Raw genomic sequence first — 22,496 nt, forward strand, 5'->3', positions numbered from 1 at the left:
GTTCCAGTTGTATCGAGCTGATGGGTGCATGAGAGTGTGGCATATGCCCTATGAAGCTATGGATCCTGCATGTCAACAAGGTTGTGTCCAGGTGAGAGGTGGCTCAGTTCAGGTCTGGGTAGCGTTCTCATGATCGCAATTAGCTGCCATTGTCCAGCTGAAGGGATCATTGACAGGTGGACATTATATGGACATTCTTTCAGACCATCTGCATCCCTTTCTGGTCCTTTAGTACCCTGATGGAGATGCCATGTTTCAACAGGACAGTGCGCCATGTCACCGATCTGTGGTGGCACGCAGGTGGTTGGAGGAGCATTCCAGTGAAGTTACAACTATGGATTGACCCTCCAGATCCCCCAATCTTAATCCAGTCGAGCATTTATGGGATACTGTCGATGCTGGTGTTCGCTCCATGAACCCTGCACCAACTACACAAGACCAATAATTGTGGCTAGCAGTGCAAGATGCGTGGGTCCAGATTCCTCCAGAATGATTCCAACACCTTGTAGAGTCGATGCCTTGCCATATTGCTGCCGTTTTGTGGGCTTGTGGATGAGCAACTCACTATTAACATTACGTTCAGTGTCTTTCCATGACTTCTGGCCACTCAGTGTATATTGATAGACATTTTATACCTTCCAGTAAATGATCCATATAAATTGTGAATTTATTATAAGGGTGAAAGATTACAGCTTTGTCAAAACCCTGTGTTTTGATTCTGAATTCTGCTTACAGGAAAAATCTCCATCTTCAAATATTGTACAAACTTCTGTCAGTGCCTGCCATGTTTTTTGTTTTGAAAGTGATACATTTCACCACCAAAATATTTTTTTTACAGAATGAATAGAAAAGTATGAGAGGTCCTCTTCTGAGTATGACTAGCAAAACTGGTAGCTTGAAAGCTCTTCTTCTGCGGGCTTGGCGAGAACGTTGGTCTGACTTACAATGGGGAATCCATATAAAAACAGTGAGTAGATTATTGTTCGTTGAAATTGTTGACAATTACTACTTTCATGCAAATTTGATGGTGTTTAACATATCTGCACATTTTCATATGTTGAAGGATGTTATTAGACTAGTGGTAGAGCCCTGCGCAGATATACAAAATATTATTCGCATCCTCACTTCCTTCATCCGCGGATATTGCATCTATTTAACTATATTAAAACAGATATATCTGTTAACATGATACAACCCACAGCCCCCCCTACAGGACAGGTTTATGAGGGATTTCTTCTTGTGACTGTAGGCAAACTAACTATTGGGCTATACGAGGGGTAACATAACCACAATACCAGTTGTTAGTTAAAAGACTGGTTTATTCAACATCACATCACGAGCCATACTACATCTCTGCACACGTTCACTCTGCTAGTACTCAGCTTACTACATCTTAACTTCTTGTTCAACTGCCATCCAACTGCTACACATTTCCAACTGGTACATCCTACGACTGACACACATTAATAAGTGGGACACAGCTGATCAAATCCAAAGAGTCTATAGATAATCACAGAGTAAAAGCTGCTATCAAAGAATACACAATATGAGGGAACATTGAATCCCAACAGTGACAACAACTGACATATTGAGCGGTTCTCTTTCAGAAACTTTGTTTCCTCTTTTCACTATGCGGGCAAGAGCCACTTATGCTTGGGTCGGATTTACGGCTTAATGGACTCAAGGCTCTTTATATCACTATTCTCCCATACCAATATCAAGGGTCGCCTCCCCACACGCTATTCCATCACATCAGTGTACCTAATGTCGTATATTTGAATGACTACGTAGATATTTTAATCTATTAGTGAACGCTGTTGATTGTAAACTCCACTTAGTAATCTAATGGGTCATGTGCTTGATATTCAACAGGGAGGATGGGATTTCCATTTTTTAATCACATAAGTTTAATTGAATTATATTTTAGTCCCCACACATTTAGTAGGTAAAGATGTCCTATATTTGGACGAAATATGTTCTACTAATTTTTATCATGTGATTCTTCACTGATTAAATGTTGTATAAATAAAAGCAAAGTAAAACTTATTTACGTTTACTTCTGCTAAGAGGTTGAACTGTGTTGTACAGTTTGCCAATGTTTCAAATACATTGCAGTATTCTTTGTCAAGGTGACTGAAATATCCCTGCTCAATTCAATGTAATCAGTTTCTCCAGGCAGCTAAAATCAACTACCAGAGTGGTTGTTGTGCCTCGCCTTTAAATATCCTCCCCTCCTTCTGGCTGATGTAAGCCCCGCAAGTCCTCCTGAAACATCTGGAACATGTACATCACTTGGCAGGTAACTGGGAGTTACCGTTGCTGTTGCGTAACTTAAGGGTTCATCCTGTATGTACAGGGTCTCTCTTATAAACTCAGACCGTCCAGCGTCATTCTAACTCTCAGAGACCTAAGCAGCTGTATGTAAGGCACACACATAGTTTCTGACCCTGCAGGGGGTGTGCACGTGTTTGACCTAGTATCAATAGGAATCTCAGCTGTTAACACGGTGAGACAGTTATTACTGGAACACCTTATTTTCGTATGTAAAAGTTATTTTAAGTACGAGTCTGCTCAACAGGGATGCATTGCATTTGTTCAGTAATTTCCTGGTGAATTGCCATCTTCGTGAGCACAAATTCACGTAATTGTAAATAAATTTGAAATTACTGGCTCAGTGCTCAATAAGAAACTTGCACGCACACAAACAGTTTTAACAGACGAAAAACTAGATGACAATGGAGCGAATCTTGAATGGTCACCAAATAAATCACTCACAAAATGAACATAAGCAGGGGTTTTGGTTTCTTCTGCACACAGAGCTACAAAGCTGTTACACATCAAATCGTACAGGTTTACATGGGCCCATTGTTTCAAACCTGATGATCCAGCCACAAGAGTGAGATATTGTGAGTGGTATCTTGCATCACTGAACGATCGTTTATTCGACCCACAGCTTGTGTTCTTTTTGGATGAGGCCTGGTTTCAGCTTAATGGTCGCGTGAACAATCATAACACTCGCTATTGGTGTGCAGAAAATCCTAATGGTGTTTATGCAGTACATCATTGTGAAGGATGATACTTCCAACATCTTTTATAAGGTAAAATTTCATATATGACTGTATATACGCATAAAAAGCAGGGCAAACGCATGCGACACAAGTTGGGCTGAGGCAGCTGCTGTAGCGCAGAGTACAAACACCATGCACTCAGTCTGGGTTAATAAGAGAGACCCTGTATATGCTCTGACTTTCGTATCGCAATCTGTGAATAATAGGCATCCAAGAATTGCTGATTATGCATCCTTCCTCTAAATTAATACTGTTTGGGATGTTCCTTAATTTCAATAGCATCTCTGATTTTCTTTCAAGATTCCAGAGAGCAGCTGCTAAAAAATTATTTACACTTAAAGAATATTGCTTCTGTTTAATGTTACATTTCTAAATTACAACATATTTTTAATATTCTAAATATATCACAAATGATAAGCCTCTGCATGAGGCACAAACAACTATTTCATCATGCAGCTTTCAACTTGTTCCAACTAAGCTATGTAACATGGTTACAGCTTTCTGATATACCTATATAGGAAATTATGCATATTTACATATTTTCAGTTGTGCAAACTCTTCTTTCATGTCAGAGAGCATTTTGCAAATGCATTCATGATGATTCAGGTACCTGGTACCTGGCATATTTTTCGTCCTGTTTGCTAAGTTGGATATGTTCCTGTCATCTTTCTGCTTTGTCTTCTTTCCCTAGAAGTGGCTTTCCATCTGAGCTCTTAATATTCATACACCTAGATTTCCTTTCTCCAAAAGTTTCCTTGATTTTCCTGTATGCAGCATGTATGAATTTAATTATTTATTTATTTTTTCAAGAGGCTACACTGTTACATTGGTACAAATATGAACAAATTAGGACTGATCAATGACTAACAGCAGTACAACTAAAGCTGAATATCCAATTTTCTTAACCAATTCGTAGCTTCATTGGAGGCTTCCTGGATTATCCTTCATTATGCCATTAAATTTACGGAATGGGCACTCCATGACGATGTGATGGATGGTCTGAGGCACATCTGAACAGTTATGGTAAGGGTCCTTTGTGATCTTCCATTTGTGTTTCCAGAACTTAGATCTACTTGGGTTCTTATTCGGTTAAGTGACGCCCAGAGTTTCCTGGGTATGTTGAAACCAGGAAGTTGCTCAACTGGATCCATGATTAGACCTAATCTGTATGGGTTAGAAGCTTTCCACCTGATGCATCATGCTGCATTTGCATTAAATTTATCATGGACCAGTCTCTTGCCTAGTAGCCAAGAACGTTTCCTAGATTTCAGCCTAAGATCTTTATATGAGCATTCTTGATGTATTGGTAGAAGAGGATTGTTGCAACATTTAAGCCATTATTTCTTCAGTGCCTTTTGTCTTTGGAGATGAGGTGGTGAGATGTTTGAAAGAACTGGTAACCATTCCAGAGGTGTAGATTGGATAATTCCTTTTATGATCCTCATTGTTTCATTTAGCTGGGTGTCTGTCGTCTTTGTGTGGGCATTGTTAAGCCATACGGTACTGTAGTATTCAGCTACTGGATACATTAAGACGAGTATGGTAGTTCGAAGGGTCTTTGAAATTGGGCTCCAGCCTGTTCCCGATAGTTTGTGCAGGATGTTATTGCGAGTTTTGATCTTGGCAGATATTTTACGTATATGTTCAATATAAGTGAGTAACGATCCAAAAAGACGCCTAAATATTTCGGGTGTGGATTGAACTTAATTCAGTATATGACGATTGAATTGAACCTGAGGAATGTAGTTGACTTCCCTATTGCTCAGATGAAAGCAACTAACCTCTGTTTTGGCTAAGTTTGGTTTCAGTCGCCAGATTTTTTAAGAAATTATCAATTCTGGAGAGATCTTCAGTGAGTACACTTTCAGCTGCAACAAAATCAGTAGATTGGACTTTCTAGGCAAGGTTGTCAGTGTATATAAACTTCCTAGCATTAGTGGGAGGAAGATCTGCTGTATATATGTTGAAGAGCATTGGAGCTAATACTGATCCCTGTGGTAGTCCATCATTCAGTTTGTAAATCCTACTTATGTTGCCATGTAGATGCACTTCAATCATTCTGTTGGCCAACATGTTCAGCATTGGCGAGTAACTTACAAGGTATATTATCTTTAGGAATTTGAGGATCATTCTGCTGTGTGTCCTTCGCGCTCCTCGCTATGCGCCAGCCAGCTCCGTGCACGCTGCAGCTTGGATTATTCGAGACTCTACGAGACGACTCCAGTGCGCTTGCTTGTGACGTCAGTCTGCACTATAAAAGGAGCACCTGGCAGCCACTATGTAGGACTCCCCAGTGTCCAGCACCAGATTACACTGAACGTCGAACACGGAGGTTATCCCTCTTAAACATGTGTCTCGGCCAGGTGGACTGAATTCTGGTTGTATGAGGTCTCATCTCAGGTCACTGCCTCAGTTCCCGTTCCTGCAGCCACGTCGAGCCCCGATGCCTGTATTCTACACATCCTCAGTCCTCGCTCAGGCTCCGACACCTACATTAGATGATATAGATGTTGATTCCCATAGGGAATCTGAAATATTTGTCCTGAATGAGCAAATTTACAATACCAATATAAATGGTCCGTTATTGGACATTATAAATTTTCCAGCTAACTCATTCTTGGTTACCAGCGTTTCGCCCTTGTGTGCTAGGGTGGGCTCATCAGTTGGTACCTAGCACACCTACCAATACGCTGGCTAGTGCATACCGTGGAGGCTACTGCGTAGGCTAACTGGAGCCACCAGCAGTGCCAATGCACTAAGAGACTTTGTCTCATTATCAAAAATTGATGCCTGTTTGGCCATCAGATGATATAGATGTTGATTCCCATAGGGAATCTGAAATATTTGTCCTGAATGAGCAAATTTACAATACCAATATAAATGGTCCGTTATTGGACATTATAAATTTTCTAGCTAATGAGACAAAGTCTCTTAGTGCATTGGCACTGCCGGTGGCTCCAGTTAGCCTACGCAGTGGCCTCCACGGTATGCACTAGCCAGCGTATTGGTAGGTGTGCTAGGTACCAACTGATGAGCCCACCCTAGCACACGAGGGCGAAACGCTGGCAACCAAGAATGAGTTAGCTGGAAAATTTATAATGTCCAATAACGGACCATTTATATTGGTACCTACATTAGATTCTCTAATTGTGAATTTTCATGTCATTTCATGACAAGCCAAGGGAAACAACTGCATTATGTTAGTAGGAACTTTCATGGCAAATTACGCTTATAAAACCGATAGTTTTCGACTATCATGAACTCTACCTTTTTTTAGCTGACTGTCTCATCAAGATAGCTTCAAGTGTACATAAAGTTAATGTGTATAAAGTGTACATTTCTACAGACTCTCAGTCTACTATCAAGATTGGTTACTTGCGAATTTACTCAGCTTCAAGAAAAGTTTAAGTTAAATTCATATATATATTGTATAAAGTCATATTGAAGCAATAAATATATGTTGTGTTCCAGTATACCTGACCTTGTATACAACACATTCCTTTTCGCCAAACTGTCATATGCTGATTTCAGGTCCACAAACATATGGTGATTTCAGAACCACAAATACAGCAACAGTCTTCTTTCACTCTTGAAATCCTCTTTCTATGTGGGTCCTTAGGGCTAACACCCGATCAGTACAGCTGCAACTTGGTCTGAAGCCAGCTTGCTTAATTGGTATGTCTTCTAGAATTCTGGCTGAGATTGTTCTGTTATATATTAATCTCTCCAGTAGCTTGTATCAGACACTCAGAAGGGTAATAGGCCAGTAATCTTCTGTACTATCTCTGCTTTTCTCCAGGTTTAAGAATTGCTACCTAGTTCTTTTGAGTATAGGTGGTAGTTGTCCATGTAAGATGTTACTGTAAAATTTGAGAAACCATTAGATTGTTCAAGGACTGCAATGTAATAGAAATTCTGGATAAAAAGCCATCCAGTCCAGCTGCTTTTCCTAATTTAATTTCTTTTAGTGTAATTGTGATCTCATCAGTAGAAAAATCAGTGGAAAACTGAGAAGCTGCATCGGCATGGACTGTTCATTCACCACTCACGCTTCTTACACCTCTGTGATCCACGATATTTCCTCAACAATAATAATAATTGTACCGGGGGTACACCTTCTCCGTGCATTTGAACGGCACGCCGTCTAGAAGGCCATCTTTCTTCACAGTACAGACCGATTTTCTTGTCAAACTAACTAATCCGCTTGCCACATCATCTGACTTAGAGCTCTTAGGGCTGAATTTTGGAGTGCTACTACCAAGTTTCCTTAAAAGTGGCCGTGCTTGTCAGCTGGAATGTAGAAAATTAATGTTTTCCTTGAGACTGGACCATTTTTCTTTTCTAGCTGTATCTAAAGACTGTAACCGTTCATCTACAATTTCAGGATCACTGTTGCGTTTATATTCCTCATATAACTTTACATTTGTGGCTCCATCCAGGATTATAAGCTCTCCTGTATTCTCTTGGGATATGGTTTTTAGCAATAGCAGATGTTAAATTAACGAAGCGGTCATGATTTTCTGTTGTAGGTGGGATAGACTTTATATTTACTGGTGAATTTCGACCAGTCGTCTTCGTCCAAGTTCCAACAAGGTTGTGGAATTGATTTGATATCTGGTATTTCTAGGCCAAATTTGACAAGCACAGGCCTGTGCTGATATTGGGGAAAGTTGTTAAGAATTTTCCTGGTGCAGAGTAGGGATCGACCAGTAGTGTGTTTTGAAACAAAACACAGATCAGGGTTATAATCCTTATTCCATCTGGCAGAGTGGAAGGAGCCCTTTTCTTTGACATCAAACATTAAAAAGTGGTTTTCTGTATCTGCCCAGTCTGACACATCTTGGCCCTCTTTATTGGTATAGTTATAGATAGCCCCATTTAGTATAATAACACACCAAGCTCAATAGCTGCAGTCGCTTAAGTGAGGCCAGTATTCAGGAGATAGTGGGTTCGAACCTCACGGTCGGCAGTCTTGAAGATAATTTTCTGTGGTTTCCCATTTTCACACCAGACAAATGCTGGGGCTGTACCTTAATCAAGGCCACGGCCACTTCCTTTCCACTCCTAGCCCTTTCCTTTCCCATCGTCACCATAAGACCTATCTGTGTCACTGCAATGTAAAGCCAATTCTAAAACATACATACATACATACATACATTATCATTATAGACTGTTATACCTTTCAGCGTTCAGTCTGCAAGCCTCTGAGAATTTACTAAACGTCGCCACAATCCTCGATTTGCAACTAGTGTTGTGGCCTCATTAAGTTCTATACCTCTTATCTTTAAATCGTTAGAAACCGAGTCTAACCATCGTCGTCTTGGTCTCCCTCTACTTCTCTTACCCTCCATAACAGAGTCCATTATTCTCCTAGGTAACCTATCCTCCTCCATTCGCCTCACATGACCCCACCATCGAAACCGGTTTATGCGCACAGCTTCATCCATTGAGTTCATTCCTAAATTAGCCTTTATCTCCTCATTCTGAGTATCCTCCTGCCATTGTTCCCACCTGTTTGTACCAGCAATCATTCTCACTACTTTCATGTCTGTTACTTCTAACTTATGAATAAGATATCCTGAGTCCACCCAGCTTTCGCTCCCGTAAAGCAAAGTTGGTCTGAAAACAGACCGATGTAAAGATAGTTTCATCTGGGAGCTGACTTTCTTCTTACAGAATACTGCTGATCGCAACTGCGAGCTCACTGCATTAGCTTTACTACACCTCGATTCAATCTCACTTACTATATTACCATCCTGGGAGAACACACAACCTAAATACTTGAAATTATCGACCTGTTCTAGCTTTGTATCACCAATCTGACATTCGATTCTGTTGAATTTCTTACCTACTGACATCAATTTAGTCTTCGAGAGGCTAATTTTCATACCATACTCATTGCATCTACTTTAAGCAAACCAATTCTAAAAATAAAAAAAATTAAAAAGGGATAAATAAAACATAACAAAATGTGAACAAGACTAATACAAAATTATAGTTCAAACAAACTTGAAAATGTCCTCTTGAAATCGAATAACACACAAAAATGATCACTGAACAAATATTATAATGCTGAATTTCCCAACTCAGGAATGAGCATTCTGGTGCTGCATTTGGAACTACATGGTGTTTTTAACTTCTTTTAACCTATCATGAATATGTATTAGAGTAATGTTCGTTCAGTGATCATTTGTGTGTTATTCAGTTTCAAGAGGATATTTTCAAGTTTTTTGGGGGTATAATTTTGTATTAGTGTTATTCGCATTTTAATGTTATGTCTTATTTGTTTGAATAATTTTATCTCAATGTTCATAGTTGAAGATAGTCTAAATAGGACCAGAACATGTTCTGTATAAAAGCATTTGTTTAAAGATTTGATTAGGTGGATCTGAGATATCATAATTTCTTACTTAAGTATCTTTAGTCATATTTTGGTGTAAGACAATATAGAACAAAACATTAAATATATTACATATAATTATGAGCAGATGAAGAGGTATGTATTAATGTAGACACCCATTCCCTTAGGAGAAGGAGTAATTAACGATATACAGCTAAAATCTCCAGTCTGGCTGGGAATCAACCCTGGGACCCTCTTATGTGCTGACAATTCAGCCAAGAAGTATGACTAGTGGCTTTAGCAATGAGACACAAAAAAAATCCATGCTGTAGGGTCCAAGACCTGAGGGCCTTAATTATAATATTGCAATTCAACTAACATCCAAGGTTTTCTGATGTCATGATCATCATGTTTATCAAAATCTATTTTCTCATGAACTATAGCTGCAATCCTTCACTGTAAATTATAACTTGTTTCAGTAATTAAAACTTTAAAATTAAATTTCTGCTGCCTGTAGTATTTGAATTTTGTCCATCCTCAACAGTAACTATCTCTCAGATGCATACTGCAAGTTCTAACCAGTATACAATATGCCAAGTACAATATTTCCCAAGCCTTAAAATTTCTCTGAATATATTACTGAAAGACGTGGAGTGAATGATAACATACACAAAGAGAAAGCTGAAAGATTTAATCTGGTAAAAACAATGACAACAAATATATTGAAGTAGAAGGATGAAGAAAGAATGGTGAAACAAAGTATGAAATTACAAGCAAAATTAAGTAGATACAGAATGTGTTGGATGGACACAGGACTTCGGCTGAGCTGGTGGTATCAACTGATAAAATTTTGTAATTTTAGTGTCGCTGAAATTTTCTTTTACATGACATTAATCTTATCTTTTTCCCTCTTTTTTTTACATCATACATTTGAAGTATATTAATTTGTTGTATTTGGTTGTTTATAGATCTTGCCAAGAGGTGTTAGTGGTGATGTGTACAATCTTGCAGACTGTATCTTGCAGCAGGCATTGGTGGGACCAGGTCCCAATCAGCTGGTAGTTTCTTACTTAAAACATTCCCTTAGTTCTCAGGTATGTTCTAATTTAGTATTTCACATACAGTGGATTGTTTTTTCAATACATTTTATGTTTTATTATTAACCACTTTGTTACTACAGTATTCTCGTCTGCCAGTGCTGGGATCGAGTTTATCTAATCTGAACTTCACACTGCCAGTACTATGATCAAATATACACAGTTCAAAAATATTAGGGGAACATATTTTTGAACATATGCCATGTTCCACAAAACAATACCTCACACCCAGGTATATTACCAACTAAACCTTTATTCTTTACCGTTGAAGTATACAAAAGAACATAGATGGATTCATGCTCATTTTCAGAACATAAATGAAACGTCCAAATAGGGGCGAAAACAAAGTGATAACAGTCCTCCAGGGTGGATTTTTATCACAGTTGGAGAGCTTCAGTGTGGTGTATGTCCTCCATGAGCATTTATCACAGTTTGACACCTATGTGGCATGCTCCGTATAAGCAACTGAGGTCACGTTGCGGTATCAGGTCCCATTCTACAATGAGGCCCTGTTCGAGGTCTTGGAGAGTCTGTGGTGGAACAGGACGCCCACGAACACTTCTGTCAAGCCTATCCCACACATGCTCGATGGGATTAAGGTCGGGAATCACTGCTGGCCATTCCATCTCTTGAATGTTCAGTTCTCGTAAGACAGCTCTGGTGATGCGCGCTACATGGGCCCTGGCATTGTCATACCTGCCAACTTTTACGGTATACCCGTAAAATTTAAGGAATTGCAGAATTTTACGGTTTTACGGATGGACGGTGTCATTTTATAATTTCGTGGACAGAAATTTGAAACGTTAACATTCAGTAATCGCTCCACTTCCGTACAATCGATTGTTTGTGTGGGTCGAAGCAAGCTTGGTCTTGGTCGAAGGCAAGTCCACGATAGTCGATAACTCAATCTTTGATGTGATTGATATTTTTAACCATGTGATGTTTGTGTCGTTATTGGAATTGAATTTAGGGATAACAGTACTTCCATGTGAATCTTAGGTGTTGCAAGCTGTCCACTTGGTGACCGTATCAATGAATTCAATCAACAAATTATTAAACAAATTAATTTAAAACACCACCTAATCGATACTTTAGTTCTTGCCTTTTGGCAGAATTATAAAAACATCATATACAGGACATGTTTCGACCACTTAGTGGTCATCTTCAGCTGTCTTTAAAAATAGCTTAGATGAAACAATTTGATAAGTAAGTACATTAAAATCTTAAATCACTTTCCCATGAGAACTTATAACTATTGCTTAAAGTGCTTGAATTTTTTTTTTGGGGGGGGGAAGGGGGATTTTAGTGATGTGGTGTGTAAAAAGGTACTTAAATTACAATTCACTTCTATGGTAATTTAAAAAACTTATTTTCTAATTGAACATATTTAAAAAATCTTAAAACTTCTATAATTAGGCACTGTTCCACCACATAAGCAAGATAAACCACCTAGTGTTTTTACAAAAAGTGCCTAATTACAGACGTTTTAAGATATTTTGAATATGTTCAATTAGAAAATAAGTTTTTTAATATTATCGTAGACGCGAATTGTAATTTAAGTACCTTTTTACTCACCACATCACTAAAATCCCCCCCCCCCCTCCTTTCCACCCCAAATTGCAGGCGCTTTAAGCATTAGTTATAAGTTCCCATGGGAAAGTAATTTAAGATTTTAATGTACTTACTAATCAAATTGTTTCATCTAAGCTTTTTTTAAAGACAGCTGAAGATGACCACTAAGTGGTCGAAACGTCCTGTATATGATAATGTTTTTATAATTCTGCCAAAATGCAAGAAATAAAGTATCGATTAGGTGGTGTTTTAAATCAGTTTGTTTAATAATTTGTTGAATCTTAGGCGTCGACAGGCTTTGCTCCCAAAATTCTTTGTTCTGCTCCGTTCGCTTGTTATGATTTAACCTATATTCTTTGATGTATTTCGTTCACGAAGTTGGTGTTCCTCGAAAGTTTTGGCCTTTTAAGGTTGTGACATATTTTAATGAAGTGTTCGAGTTTTTGTGTTATAACTTTGTGCTTGGCAGTTTCCTGTATTTGTTGGACCAATTGCATTCGTTTCAGTGACTGGGTATACCGCTGTTAGCGAAACCCATTAAATTATAAAGAAGAAAATGAAGAAGAATTACACTCGTTCCACATGTGTGTATGCTTTTTACCAGGTGCATACTCTTTGTTCACGAGGTTGGCGTCGTGTTCATTTAATGGTTTAAGACTTTGTGTGCTTTGACATGTTTTAATGAAGTGTTTGACTGCCTTGAGTGTTTATGTTATAATTTTATGTGACGTTCAGTGATACAGGTTCATTTCGATTTTCAGTACATATCGAGACATTTGTTCTCGGACATTTTCATATGCTACATTCCTATTGTAGATTATCATGAATAAATCCAATAAGAAACAGTACTTCCAGACAATAAGGAATCATATTCTGTTGATTTTCCATGCATACTAAAATCAAGAAAGGGAGAAAAATTTGCCTTTTGCACGGTATGTGGGAGTGATATTAATATTGCACATGGTGGAAGAAACGATTTAAGTGATGATGAGTTAGTTATTGGCATTCAGACTTTGAACATAGTGAACAATCTCCAGGATAGGCTACAAATAAATCTCTTTTCTTTTCATCAGTGAGAAACTACTTTTGTACTGCCTGTGACTACATCATCAAGAAGTTTCCACAGATGGACAGTTTTCTTCCATTTGTTTTTTCTTGGAAACGTTTCCTGTCATGTTATGCAAGGGAGATAATGAAACTACAGATAAGGTGATGAATGAGCTTCAAAGGCAGTTCACAGCTCCTCGGGTAGATGACACTTCGGCTGCAATTCAAGATGCTGCAAGTGATTCCAGTTGGGCACAAATATCAAGAATTCATGGAGCTGATGGACTTCTTAACTATAACCAAATTTCTAGAGTAATGCTTTCTATTCTCACCATACCCCATAGCAATGCAGAATGTGAATGTGTTTTTAGCGTTGTGAAGAAAAATAGAACAGAGTTCAGATCATGCATGTCCAATGAATCTCTGAAGTCTATTTCTATTTTGAAGACCAGGAGTTCTGGCTCCTCTTATGACAAAACATTTTCCCAAGACCTTTTGTAAAAAGCTAAAGAGGCTAAAGAGGCCACAACTATTACTTTATAGTCGAACTAGCGTGTGATTTGCAGTGTGTATTATATTATTTCTTGCCTGTGTTATGTTAAACAAGTTTTATTGTGTAAAGCCTTTTTCAATTATCACATATCTGCTTAATTTATCAAGGAAGTCCTGTCATGTATGCTCCAAACTAATATTCACAATGCCTGCTGCTGTTTAACATGGATTTCTTCTGTCGTGATCCTAAGGATTGTACAAGCTGGGGACTTGGGTTAGGATTTTTTCAGGAGCTTAGTCTTAGAAATAACAATAACAATAATAGAAATAACATTTTCACACCCGGCAAATGCTGGGGCTGTACCTTAATTAAGGCCACGGCCGCTTCCTTCCCAGTCCTAGCCCTTTCCTGTCCCATCGTCGCCATAAGACATATCTGTGTCGGTGCGACGTAAAGCCAAAAAAAAAAAAAAAAAAGAGAAAAAGAAATAACACACACACTCACTCTCTTTCTCTCTTTCTTTTCACCTGTATTAATTAGATAGGCACACAGTATACATTTACAAATTATACAATTAAGAAACTTGAAGATCTGTGTACAGATACACTTATAGCTCTTGGTTAGATAGTCTCTCTCATAGTCCTTGACTATCCAGTTCATTTACACTCTGTAATATAATAAGATCAGACCCTTCAAAAACTTGGTAATTACTTGAATTCATGGAAGATTTCTTCTTCCGTCTGTGTCGGCTTTTCTTGACTTCTTCTCTGTGTCCACGATTCCATAGTCGCATTGAGTGATGCAATGTTTAGTTCAAGTGGATGTTTAACTCCAGGACTCGAACACGACACCCTCAAACTCCGTCGTCGAACAGATTAGTCTATCTCCCAACAGTTCTGACTACCAGACTATGTTTACTGATAGGTTAGGCTCGCTATGACACTAGTTCTTCCTGACAAACAGTTTGACTTTCGTTCCCAGTCTTTAGGCTCACAGCTACGACAAATAACTTAGTCGTTGCAGTTGTAAGAGTCTTCCTATAGCAAACTGCTATCTATGTTGTACACAGTGATTCCCTCACTGCATCGCAAAACCCTTTACAATTTCTAGACCGTTTTGCCTAGCCACATTTAACTGATTCTGTGGCTTACTGCTGTGTACATAACCTACAAATTCTGTACTATTCTGGCTCACAGCCACACACACGTTACTTGTACGGAAGCTGGACAGTTTCTCTCCCTTGGTGGCGTACAGCCACACACATGTTGTTCGCACGGTAGTCGGACAGATTCTCTCCCTGTGGGGCTCAGCCACACACACACACACACACACACACACACACACACACACACACACACGCGCGCGTTGCTTTCTCGGTAGTCGGACAGATTCTCGCGATCTGTCGAAGTATCATTCCCTATATCTTATGTTCAGCGTTTCTCGAAGCTTTTTTTCTCTACTAATATAGAAGTAAGATGTTTTTAAGTCTCATTGGTTCACGAGTTCCTCCCACTAACTGATGGGGAGTGTCATGGAATTCACTCGAACAATTCGTTTCATACTGTGTCAAAATCTACGCGATGTTAGATTCTATTCGCTTCTACAAACTTTTACAGAACTTTCTTTTGCGTTTTCTGTTTTACCCTGACATCGAGTAGTTGACTATTGCACAACATTACACACAATGACTTGAGTTGTGTCAGCTTCCTTCAAGTAGAACTTGTAAGAAGTCTTATGCTTTCAATACTTATAACTCTATTCCACTTACTAAAATTATCACTCAACATTTGAAATGCTATAACTTCTTAATGGAAATTCTAAGCTCCCATGGAGGGAACCAGATATTTTTCCACCAATAAAGCATATCAAAAATCAGATTAAAAATTAGATGTATGGCTTTTCAGGCGTTTGCTCTATTAACCAGCACCTCGTCCTAGGTCTGACACCAGACTCCTCAGAGCGGGATGTGCCAGACCCCATCCACTGACGCTGGGGTATATGCAGGTGAACCTATCAGAAGCCTATTTTAGAGGCACAGTCTGACAACTGCATACAGGAGACAAAACTCCACAATGGAATTAATGCCCGCCCAGCATTTCCGAATGGAAATTCTAAGCTCCCATGGAGGGAACCAGATATTTTTCCAGGCGTTTGCTCTTCCATTTGCCTGGATAGAACATCCTGCTGAGGCCATCAGCCAGAACGTTTTCCGTGCCACGAATGTGGCGGGCTTCAAATTGGAAGGCTGAGATGCGCACTGCCCAACGTGCTAGACGACCGGTCTTTCGCGGCTTGGCCAGTACCCAACTCAACGCCTGGTTGTCAGTTTCCAGATCGAAAGGAAGATGTTCCAGGTACATTCTGAAGCGTTCTAAAGAGAAGACAACAGCCAAGGTTTCCAACTCATAAATGGAATCATTTCGCTCAGCAGGATTCAAGGCACGTGAAGTATAAGAAATAGGACGACGCCCTTCTTGAAATTCCTGTAGAACAACTCTGGATGTGCCTGAGGAAGAGGTGTCAGTCTGAAGGATGAAGCGTTTAGAAAAGTCTGGCATAGCCAGTACAGGAGCGTTACATAAGGCAGATTTCAAGTCCATGAAGGCTTCACGTTGGGCATCACCCCACAAAAATTTGGCATCCTTTCTTCTCAAAGCATTTAATGGGGTTGCACGTTCAGCAAAATTGGGAATGAATTTGCGAAAGAAATTAACCATGCCAATGAATCTGGCTACAGCCTTGACGTCCTTTGGAGGGGGGAAAAATTCTGGATGGCGACAGTACGAGACTGATCGATTGAGACACCCCTCCCTGACACAATATGTCCTAAGAAGGACATCTGGGGTTGTGCGAAGGAAACCTTGGATGCCTTGAGGGTTAGACCTGCTTTATGCTGTCTTTCAAGCACTTCGTTGAGATGGAGTAGGTGTTCCTCGAAGGTTTCACTAAAAATTACGAGATCATTAAGGTAATTATAAACAAACTTGAACTTGATGTCCGATAAGACATAATTTAGTAACTGTGTAAGAACAGCCGCTCCAGTCACCAGACCAAAAGGGACACGCTCAAATTCAAATATGTTCCAATCGGTCGCAAATGCTGTGAGATGCTTGGATTCTTCGGCAAGAGGTATCTGGTAATGGGCCTGATTTAAATCGAAGGTGGTGAAAATTTTTGCATTAGCGAACCAGCAAATCAGGGAGGGGGACAGATTGGAGGACTACCTTACGGTTCAACATCCGATAAGTCAACTACAGGCCGATAAGCACCTTGCAGTTTAGGGACCAAAAACATGGGAGAAGAATAGGCTGACTTGGATGGGCGTATCACTCCGTCAGCTTTCAGCTTCAGGGCTTTCATTTTGGGAGGTGACAATCGGTACGGAGAGCGAACAAGTGTGTTATCCGTAACCTCAATTTTGTACTCTAATTTTGTACATTGGTGACACCTAACCTGTCGGTGAAGATATCAGGGAACTTATCGCAGAGTTTCCTAAGTTGATTGATTTACCAGATCCCTTTTTACAATTGAAATTGTAATGATTATCAGTGATGGAACTAACAGTTCTATGAATATTAGTACATGAAAGAGTCTCAATGATGAGCATACTCAAGATGTTAAGAATTTATTTTCAAATTTACTCATAATTTCATCCCAGTTTTTAATGTCAGTTGTATATTTGTTCATTTGTTTCATGTCAATTGTGTGTATGTACATTTGTTTGGTTATTAGATGTTGTACATTAAGGCTGAAGATGGCCAGCCCAGGCCGAAACTAGTCCCTAGTTAATGTAATTCAAAATATTGCATATTTTGGACCATTACGACATTAATTTAATAATTAATATTGTGATCTCAATTTCTAACAGTGTAAACAACTGTGTTAACTGCTTTCTTTCTGAAGAAAATTTTGAATATATTCTAGATTCTGATTCAATTTTAACTCATTGGCTGTTACTTCTTAAAAAGTTTATTTATAGATTTTAACGTAGATCTGACCACTGTCATCTGTTCTTTAGCTGTTGTTAACATAGATATCTGTTCTCTTTCTAACTCAGATATCTTCCCTTGATAAAAATCCATATCACCCTGATCTAAAATACCAAATATAGATTTTGACACAGTGCCAATGAAGCTAAATATCCCACGTTTCTTATGTTTCTCAGTACTATGAGTAAACTGCTTAATTACTACTTTTAATTATTGTGTTTTCTGTAAACGATTAATTTCTAACTGTATGTCGTGTTGACATGTGTGGTTATTTTCTAGCAATATAGCCATCCATTCAGTCGCCCTTTTTTCTAGTCCAATTGCACTCATTTTTGCCAGTAGTCTCCCATGATCTACCCTATCAAATGCCTTAGATAGGTCAATTGCAATACAGTCCATTTGACCTCCTGAATCCAGGATATCTGCTATATCTTGCTGGAATCCTACAAGTTGAGCTTCAGTGGAATAACCTTTCCTAAACCCAAACTGTCTTCTGTCAAACCAGTTATTAATTTTGCAAACATGTCTAATATAATCAGATGGAATGCTTTCCCAGAGATTACATGTAATGCATGTCAAACTGACTGGCCTTTAATTTTCAGCTTTATGTTTATCACCCTTTCCTTTATACACAGGGGCTACTATAGCAACTCTCCATTCATTTGGTATAGCTCCTTCATGCAAACAATCAAATAACTACCTTAGTATATCCCCAGAAATCGTATCAGTTCCAGCCGCTTATCTAGTTTTCAACTTTTGTATCTTACTGTAAATGTTAGGTAAATTTTAATACTTCTTTAGTATTAGTCACCTCCTCTATCTGGACATTATCCTTGTAACCAACAATCTTTACATACTGCTGACTGAATACTTCTGCCTTTTGAAGATCCTTGCATACACACTCCCCTTGTTCATTAATGATTCCTGGAATGTCCTTCTTGGAACCTGTTTCTGCCTTAAAGTACCTATACATACTCCTCCATTTTTCACTAAGGGAGATGTTCAATAAATTTCCTATTTCTTTGCAATCATTTAAGAAAAGGCTAGGAAAACAACAGATAGGGAATCTGCCACCTGGGCGACTGCCCTAAATGCAGATCAGTAGTGATTGATTGATTGATTGATTGATTGATTGATTGATTGATTGATTGATTGATTGATATTATTAAATGTCATATGTACTGTGTTGAATAGGCACTATTATTAAATGTCATATGTACTGTATTGAATAGGTGGATTGAGCTTTTCTGATTTCTGAATAAGAAATTTTGCCTAACTATAGTGTAAGTCAATACAGTTCAGATCATGAAGTTTATCACATGGAATTCCCGTCCTCTGTTGAAAGCCTAATGTCCATAGATTGTTACAAATAAAACTCTGTGTGTTTTATTACTTTATTTCAGGATGACCAGTAAATGCACAAATGCGTACGCATACACACAGACACAAAAAATTCTATTCAGCTATGAATGAGCACACTCACTAATTGCTGGCTGTTTACTGAACAAGTCTTTTCTGTTCACACAGCAGGCAGTCTAGCTCATTGGTATTACCTGTGGACAAGTTTAATCCTATTCAGAGGCTTGCCTTTACTTTTACTTCTCCAAGTCCAGTTGCCCCACACTACAGGTGTGTGTAGTCAGTTAGGTTTGAACAAAGGGCTACGGGCCACACTCCGACCGACGACTCCTTGTTCAGACCTCGGTGGAACACTAGTGACAGCCAACACCTCTGTCGCCCTCAGCCCAGCCATCGATCCCCAACACACCGAGTCCAACACTGACTCCACCGCAGAATCCAACACTGACTGGCTGTTTGCGGCTAGCCTCCCCTTTTATAGCTCGGGTGATGTGTACCAGAATATTCGCGAGGTGGCTAGAGGGGAACATTCTCATCGTATCTCCCAGAATTTCACAGGTATGGTTTACCTGTTGCCAATGAGAACAATAAACGGAAAGACCAGCCCTGTACTCTAGGCCGGCTGGGAGATCCCTGGTTGTCTGACTCACTAGCCTCTTCCAGGAAGTACCGAAAGGGGCTACATTTATATATGTGGAATCCTTGTCTGATGTTATGCTGTTGGGAGGGATGCAATGATTTGGGTGCTTTCTTCTTGATCACGAGGAAGAGAATCAGGTGAAAGAAGGATGAACCCAAAATTGTATCCTTTGTTGCTGGAGGAGGGCAGTTGAGTAAGGATTCAACATATTGAGCTGATCGTTCACAATTGTCATGATTATTCAGAATAAGATTGCTGTTGAAATATCTGGTCCCAATTTTATTGCCAAAATGGACGAACTCTTTCATGATAATTGAAATGAGATACTTTTCCTAAGGAGTGGCAGTGCTCTTATAAATCTTCTCCATGAGAAAGGCAATAAAGCAGATATAAATAACTGCAGAAGCGTATCTCTTCAATTATTTACCTGTTAAAATCAGTTCCAAGTCGCTATGAACCTATTGTTGACCCACAAATTGGTGAATATCAAGCTGACTACTGTAAAACCTGCTCCTGCAACAAATAGATATTTTCATTAAAGAGTATCATCTAAATGTGATGTCTTCACACCTAACCACTTGTATTGACTTTGGTTGATTTTAAGAAGACTTATGACTCAATCAGCTGATTCAGTATTTTTGATATCCTCAAGGAGGTGGGCATGGACAAGACTCATTCCATCAAATTCTGACGAACACCTATTCACAAGTGTTTTTTTTTTTTGCTATTTTGCTTTACGTCGCTCCGGCATAGATAGGTCTTATGGCGACGATGGGCTGGGAAAAGCCTAGGAATGGGAAGGAAGCGGCCATGGCCTTAATTAAGGTACAGCCCCAGCATTTGCCTGGTGTGAAAATGGGAAACCACGGAAAACCATCTTCAGGGCTGCCGACAGTGGGATTCGAACCCACTATCTCCCGGATGCATGCTCACAGCCGCGCGCCTCTAACCGCACGGCCAACTCGCCCAGTCTCCACAAGTTTAATATATGTGGGAAATCTCTAGATCCTTTGAGATTAAGACTGTTGTTCATCAAGGCAATGGGCTCTGGCCCGTTCTTTTCAAGTGTGTTCTTGAGAATGACATCTGTGAGTGGAAAAACAGACTACCCAATGATTGTATTAGCCTGGGCACTTATCATTCTCTATATGCGATTTTTTATTTTACGAAATAAAAATATCAATTGTTATAAAAGAAAAGAAAAACTCCACCTGATCAATACTTTTTATTTGCATATAATGCAGATTATCGCATGTCTAGGACCGGTTTCGACCCTCTATAAGGTCATCCTCAGCTATATTAGAATCTCATTTGCATTTTCACCTTATGCCTCATAAAGATCTTTATGACATACTCTATTATTTAACAATTTTTAAAATTTTTATACTCTTGCTAATTTTTTTTTTAAAGAAACGTTACACCATAACTGAAATTGTGACAAACTAACAAGCCTTTATCTTAATATACACATGCAATTGTAGCGGAATGAATTCGTCTTTAAGCTTATTGAGTGTAGATGTTTACCATAGGCGTTTTGCCTATTCGGTTGAAGTAAGCCCCATTTTACAGATGTATAGTCGTATTTGAAATGTTTATATTCTTGAATGTTATAGCAATAAGCTACCAGTAAAATATACTAATTAACTAGAATTGCTTGTTGACTTCAATAAAACATTATATTACATATTCACATTAAAATATTGAAGTATGACAATGTACTTAATGGACTAGAATTGCATGTTGACTTCAATAAATTTTTTTACATATTCACATAAAAATATTATGAAGTGTGACTAATGTACTTTGTGACACTGGAAGTCTAAAATAGCTGTTGGCCTTAGTTCTTGCGTTATATTGTGTTGTTACATTGAAATATTGCACAATTTGCCTTTTACATAAAACATTAGATATTTAACACATATGAATGTCTTTTAAGTCCAAATAGTAAGTGACAGCACATTCTTATATAATATGGATTGATGCAAATTCAAATTACAAGCTTTAATATGCAATGCTTATACACTTTGTGTATGACTCAACCACTTTTTAATTGACTTGATCATATTCTGGCCTGTCTGTTGTTCTGGAATTTTCTCACTCTAAATGCCTTAAATGTTGGTGGTTCCTTTCCCTTTTATTGAAGTTGGTCAAATCTGTAAGTCGGAATGATTGAATTGAATTAGAAATTCTAGTAGAAATGAAACTTTGCGTAATATAGTATAAGTTCTGGAATAATCTACTTACTGCTGTGGGGTGGTTGAGATGCGAGTTGCTTGTCTGTCTGTCGCGTATTGTATCTCGTATTAATGGTTCTGGTGTTGTCTGTTATGAGAGGGGCGGAGGGATGAGTGGGGGAAGTTTCAGCGTCTGTGTGGGCGGAGTCAGGCAAGTTCGCTGTCTGCGCTGTAGCCTGCGTATGACGTCGTTTGTTGACGAGTCTGACATAGTCATTCTTTAAGATAGGGATAATCTTATTAAACAAAATATTAGTTTTTTCAGATATTTCATTAATGTTGTAGTTGGGATTTGTATATTCATCAAATGTTATGTATAATTCTTCGCTTATATTAAGTAAAGGACCTTTGGGTTTTGTACTTAATATTTTCGAATCATTATCTATATCTGTAAATTTGTGCTTATACTCGTGCATGTGCTGTCCTATTGCAGAAAAATGATTATGCTTGATGGCATTGACATGCTCATTATATCTAATCGTGAAATTTCTGCCAGTACGCCCCACATAACTTGTTAGACAGTTGTTGCAGTTCATCTGATAGACTCCTGACTGAAGATATTTGTTGTTACTGTTGACTGATTTGGTATTATATATGATACGTCTATTATTTTGTGTAGTTCTAAAAACTATTCTAATATTATGTTTCTTAAAGATA

General features: G+C 38.7%; 1 protein-coding gene across 1 annotated transcript in view; it reads left to right on the forward strand.

The window, feature by feature from the left end:
* Window positions 1-22,496, forward strand: part of MED24 (mediator complex subunit 24) — a 359,234-nt gene that overhangs the window by 17,465 nt on the left and 319,273 nt on the right. Inside the window, exons 2-3 of the mRNA XM_067142734.2 lie at window positions 839-967; window positions 10,377-10,502. Of these exons, the coding sequence (XP_066998835.1) occupies window positions 854-967; window positions 10,377-10,502 (240 nt within the window). The 5' untranslated portion in view covers window positions 839-853. The remainder of the gene's footprint in view (window positions 1-838; window positions 968-10,376; window positions 10,503-22,496) is intronic.

Source organism: Anabrus simplex, chromosome 3 (assembly GCF_040414725.1).
Source record: "Anabrus simplex isolate iqAnaSimp1 chromosome 3, ASM4041472v1, whole genome shotgun sequence".
NCBI classification, from domain to species: domain Eukaryota; kingdom Metazoa; phylum Arthropoda; class Insecta; order Orthoptera; family Tettigoniidae; genus Anabrus; species Anabrus simplex.